The sequence below is a fragment of the Raphanus sativus genome, chromosome 6 (assembly GCF_000801105.2).
Source record: "Raphanus sativus cultivar WK10039 chromosome 6, ASM80110v3, whole genome shotgun sequence".
Lineage (NCBI taxonomy): Eukaryota > Viridiplantae > Streptophyta > Magnoliopsida > Brassicales > Brassicaceae > Raphanus > Raphanus sativus.
Window position 1 is genome coordinate 36,826,524 of NC_079516.1, and position 6,362 is coordinate 36,832,885.

A 6,362-nucleotide genomic window follows, 5' to 3' on the forward strand; every position below is an offset into this window, starting at 1 on the left:
TGTTCCAATCGGACAACTACTACTGTAAGAGTAAACTTGAGGAGAAAAACTATCCTACATTACAATCGGACAACATCTATAATATGTTTCCATTTAATAGACAAGAAGTTGTTCAATCGATGAATCAAAACTATAAAGTCTACAATCGAAGAAAACATATTGTAATGAGAATAGAAACAAAGAAAGAACATATTTTGGAACACTTGTCTACAACTAATCACTCGCATTCAAACACAATAAAACAACAACTACTCAACACTAAGGTCGGACAACACTAAGATTTCAACACTAAGATTTCAATAAGCTTAAAGTAGAAGTACTTTAAGCTTTTGTTTGGTAACATGGATATTAGTCTTTAAAAAAATTAAATTTTGTTTGGTAACAAAGATAGTAGAGAATTTTATCTTTTCCTTATTTAAATGATAGATTTAAGTATTTAATGTCTTTTCCTAATTTAAATAATAGATTTTTTAATAGAATGAATCTTAACCAAAATAAATTTCCTAATAGATTTTTTGTTAACATCAAGGTTTTGAAAACCGGACCGGACCGGCCGGTCGAACCGGTTCGACCGCGACTCGTTTAGTAAGCCGAGTCCGGTTCGGTTCAAAACCCGGATTTCATAAAACTCGGCCAACTCGGTTCAAAACCGGTGGAACCGGTGACCCGGGTTGACGTGAAAACCCGGTTTGTTATTTTTGACAAATTTTAAATTGCAATTAAGGTTTTATATTAAGTTAATCTTGAATAATAACTAATAAAGTAATAAGTTAATAACTAACAGCCGTCTTTTGTTAATAAGGAAAAGAAACCTAAACGTCTTCGTCCTCTCGTCGTCTCCCCTAAACCATTCTCCATCTAAATTTTCCATTGCCACAAAATTTTGAACTGCACTTGTAAGAAGAAGTAAGTATTGTGATTCTCTTTAATGGTTTAATCAGAAGACTTGATATAACATATTAATATATTATTCTTTTTGCTATTTTTACTAGTTAATGGAGGGGAATCATTCTGTGAATGAACCAGATTTGGGTATACCTTCTTCTCAACGTTCAGTTCGTCATAAAGATGACACAGCGTGGAGGTATATAACAGAACGGACGTTGCAGAATGGAAAGAAAACTTTGATTTGTGACTTCTGTCAGAAAGAGAGCGGAGGTGGAGGTATTAACAGAATGAAACAACATTTAGCTGGGGTAAGAGGAAACATAGATTCATGTACTAAAGTTTCTGTAGAAGTTCAGTTTCAGATGAAGCAATCACTGAAGGAAAATGAAGACAGAAATAAGGAAAAGAGAGGAATACCACTTGATGATATAAACATTGCTGCTGATATGAATGCTGATGGACAAGGCATTCATTCTCAGCCATCTGTTACTCAAACCAAAAAGAGAAACAGAGGTGGAGACTTACATGGGTTTTTTAAAACAGGTTTGAGTGATCCTACTCAACCAAGTATAAAGGCATCTATACAAAGCAAGGAAAAGGTGCATGATGCTGATATGGCTGTTGCTTTATGGTTTTATGATGCGTGCATTCTCATGAACGCTGTGAACTCTCCATTCTTTCAACCTATGTTAAGCAAAGCTGCTAGTTTAGGACATGGATATACTTGTCCTTCGTATCATGCTTTGAGCCTTGAGGGTTGGGTTATTAAGAGATGCAAAAAAACATGTGTCTTTGATTGTCGAATCATTTAGAAGCACTTGGGCTAGTACCGGCTGTACCTTGATGGGAGATGGATGGAAAGACACTAGAAAAAGACCACTGATCAATTTCTTAGTGTACTGTCCAAAAGGAGTTACATTTATCAAGTCGGTTGATGCATCTGATGTATACACAAATACAGAGAATTTGTGTAATTTATTTGCTGAGATGGTGGAAATGGTTGGCTCTGAAAATGTGGTTCATTTAGTGACTGATAATGCTCCTAACTACAAGGCTTCAGGTAGATTACTTGCGGAGAGATACCCAAATCTTTCTTGGTCTCCATGTGCAGCTCATTGCATGAATTTGATATTGGAGGATGTGGGGAACATGCCTAATGTTAAAGAGTTAGTTTCTGCTGTCTCAAAGGTAACTATCTTTGTCTACAATCATAAGTCAACTTTAAATTTTTTGAGGAAGAGGCAAGGGTGGAGGGAAATCATTCGTCCAGGAGAAACCCGCTTTGCTACCACTTTTATAGCCCTTCAGAGTGCATACGCACATAAAGAAGACTTACAAGCTTTGGTAGTAGATCAAGAGTTCAGACAGTTTCTGAAAACAGAGAAAGCAAGATATGTCAAGGCTGTTATTCTGGATGAAAACATGTGGGAGCATTGTTTGTTGATCGTAAGGATTATGGCTCCAATGATACGCTTGTTGCGTGTTTGTGATACTGATGAGAAGCCATCACTGCCATATGTCTATGAAGGAATGTATCGAGCACGTTTAGGCATCAAGAAGATATTTGGGAAAAAGAAAGAATTGTATAAGCCTTACACAAGGATCATAAAGAACAGGTGGGATAGAATGTTGCGCCAAGATCTTCATGCTGCAGCTTACTTCTTCAATCCAGCTTTCATGTATGATCAAAAGAACTTTTCAATAAAACCTGAGATACTGAGAGCCATGTTAACTTTGATGGAAAAACAAAAAGGGTCTGACAGAACAAAGATCTTTGAGGGGATGACAATGTATAGAGAACGTGAGAAAAGCTTCTCACATTCATCAGCTTTAAGTTGTTTGAAAACCACTCGTCCTGGTATGTCTTTGCATATACTTCCCTCTTTGTTATTTTAGTTAATACTTTGGAATATTATTTCTCAAGCAGAATTTACAATTGCAGATGAGTGGTGGAAGTTCTTTGGATATGATGTTCCTGTTTTGCAGAAGCTAGCAATTCGAATTCTTAGCCAAACTGCATCATCATCGGGCTGTGAGCGTAATTGGTCTGTGTTTGAAAGAATTCACACAAAAAGGAGGAATAGATTGGAACATCAAAGACTGGATGATCTTGTCTACGTTCATTACAATTTGCGTCTGCAAGATAGGTGAGTTTAAGTTAAAATACAAGCCTATGAAATTTATAGAATATAACTATTAAGTGTTCATATGTTCAGGTTCTCAAAAAGAAAGAGGTCATATGATCCGATTGATTATGAGTCCATTGATAAAACTGATTTCTGGGTAGTGGAAGAGAGTGGAGAAGCTGAACTAGATTATGATGAATTTGAGAACGCACTTATTGAAGAAAACCCAAAAGATGGAGAAGATGCAACTTCTGAAACTTTGAACTTCAACGGTATATACGTCTTCTCTTAAACTATATGATTTTTTTGGCTATGATGTCTATTATTTAACTCATACATTCTTCATATTTTTTTTAGAAGGTAACGATGGATATGATGGAGAAGTGCCATTCTCTTAAGATGTTTTTTTTTTAATTTGTCATGTTTTCATTTAGTTATTATATTCAAGATTCAGTTACTATTTTATCTATTTTATGATGCTATTTTAGATATTATTCATCAGACATTTATATATATGATTTTTAATATATATATATAATATAATAAATTAAAAACCTGGTTCGACCGGTTGAACCGGTTCAACCAATGAACCAGTGAATACGCCGAGTCGCCGGTCCGGTTTTTAAAACATTGGTTAACATTTAATAGTTTTCAATATTTATTAATAAAAATAATAAAATAAAAATCACACATCAAAATCAATTTATATATCATATAGATAAAATATAAAATATTTTATTTATAAATTGTTAGTATAACACTTTTATAATATAAGTCCAATTAGTTATAAATATTAGATTTTTATATGATACACTATGATATAATAGACGATTAAAATCACATAATATAATTATTTAAAGTAATATATAAAATTTTTGTTTTAAAATGTTATACCAATAATTATGTAATACATATTAATTTACACACACACACATATATATATAATATATATATATATATATATTATTATCATTAGAACAAAGAAAAAAATTGAAGTAAAAACAAATATTTATACGGCCACGGGTAAAAATATAGAAATAAACAAAAATAAATTATGTTTATATATTTTATGTATTTTAATTTCAAATATGTTTATATTATTTTTTAATTATTTTTTTAACAAATTTATTTTAATTTCAAATATGTTTATATATTTTATGTATTTATAAATTATTTTATTTGTTATTAAGAATGCTTAGATTTTGGAACTGGAAAAAATTATGACCCATCTCTATATTATTTTAATTAGGAATTTAAAATTTATATCAAAATATTTTTCTTAAACTTTTAATTTTTATTATAACTACAAATATTAATTTTCAATCTAAATTTATGTTTAAATATTACAAATATATCATTTATAAATAAAAAACTAAAAACATAAAATAAATACCCGCCCGATTACCCGATAAACCCATCTTTTCTTTAATCTAATTTTTGATTCTTTTTTTACTTCTTAAATGTTTTAAATAATAAATCTATTACGAAATTATTATTTATCAATAACTAAAATGAGATTTTAAGGGCATTATAGTATTTACAAGAATTAAAATCCTAATTTGACAAAACATCTTGCAAAAATCCTTGTGTGACAAATCCTAGTTCAAAGTGTCTTAAAAATCTGATTTTCCCAAAAACAAAGCATTAAGAAAACCTGAAACCTAGAAACTATACGTTATCGATTTAACTCTTGTTTGGTTCTTCAATTCCCATTTCTTTTGCCCAGGATCCAGGTCTAGTTTTAACTTCTATCGAAGGAGAAAAATAAACAATAATTTAGTCAGTTTACCAAAATAAACAATAATTTTTGTATATTGGATAATTTAGTCAGTTTACATATATGAAAGTGTAGTTTTAAAAAAGTTTTACGATAGTGTGATCTTCAAATTAAAATCTTATATAAATGTATTTTTCAAAAAAGATCCTATAATTTTTGGTATACGCACTCACAAATAAATGAATAAAATTATTTGCTTTATTTTAAATTGGTAGATTCCCTAAAGAACCAGTGCTACTTGTTGCCCCTTCACGTGGCGGCGTCCCACTATGTCCGCAACATGACCACTTGTTCAGTAAACTAGATTTTCTCTACTAAAGTAAAAGAAGTCAAAAAGTTTTACGATAGTGTGATTTTCAAATTAAAATCTTATGTAAATGTATTTTTCCAAAAAAAAATTCCTATAATTTTGGTATACACACTCGCAAATAAATAAATAAAATATTTGCTTTATTTTAAATTGGTAGATTCCCTAAAGAACCAGTGCTACTTGTTGCCCCTTCACGTGGCGTCCCACTATGTCCGCAACATGACCACTTGTTCAGTAAAGGGACCCTTCAGTAAACTAGATTTTCTCTTCTGAACTAAAGTAAAAGAAGATGAACATAATACACTTTTGAATAATAATATGGACGCGTCAGATGTATTCTCGATTTTTGTGCCCACTAGGCATTTCTCACGGTCACTTTACCTCCTGAACTAATTAGATCTAAAGTTTTTTTTAATAAAAAATACCTTAGGGTGGTGATTGTTTGTTTGGTTTTTAGATTTTGGTGTCAGTTCTGCTGTAAATTTTAGTTTTTTGACAAATCTGATTGGTGATTTTAGATTTTGGTTTTTATTTTTGAATTAAAATAAATTATTAATAGTAAAATATTCTTATGAAATCAATAAAAAACAAAATATCACTAGTGTCTTTAAAAGTACAGAAATTAATGAATAATTTATTTTAAAATTAAAAAATATTATTGATATAATTTGCATTTAAAATATTTAATTTTACATTTACATGAAAGTACACAATAATATGTAAAAATACACAATAATTTAAAATTATACAACAAAACTGAATAAAATGTTTTTATAATTTTCAAATATGGTAATATCAATAAGTAAACTTCAAATTACGTCTCTTTCTAGATAACTGATAATTTATAAAGTTTACTATTTTCATTTCAAATTTCTTCCATATATTTATATAAATAAAATGTTAAAAACAATATTTTAGATTTTAATACTATATAATTTACAAATAAATAGTGCATAATTAATAATTAGTTTTTGCAGAAATTGGGTTGCAAATTATTTTTACTAAAAGTTCTTTAAATTAAAATTAAAAAATACTGCAAAGTATATAAAATAAGAAAATATTTTCACTAATATAAGTTATTTTGTAATTTTAGAATTTAATCTTCAGTGATAGACAATTTTATGTTGACTCTTAGTAATATAAAATAGTTACTTTTCATCACTAGTCTCTTTTTATTTCATCATCATATGTTAATACATAAATATAGTAATAGTAATATTTCAACAAAAAGAAAAAGGAAATAAATATGACATAAGTCACG

General features: G+C 29.5%; 1 protein-coding gene across 1 annotated transcript; it reads left to right on the plus strand.

Annotated features, from left to right (window-relative positions):
• Nucleotides 1-810: 810 nt before the first annotated feature.
• On the plus strand, nucleotides 811-3,382 carry LOC108833278 (uncharacterized). Its single transcript, XM_056988047.1, has 4 exons — nucleotides 811-906; nucleotides 993-2,746; nucleotides 2,831-3,035; nucleotides 3,105-3,382. Exons 2-4 carry the CDS (start codon nucleotides 1,732-1,734, stop codon nucleotides 3,304-3,306), a joined length of 1,422 nt encoding a protein of 473 aa, XP_056844027.1. The 5' UTR covers nucleotides 811-906; nucleotides 993-1,731; the 3' UTR covers nucleotides 3,307-3,382.
• Nucleotides 3,383-6,362: the final 2,980 nt, after the last annotated feature.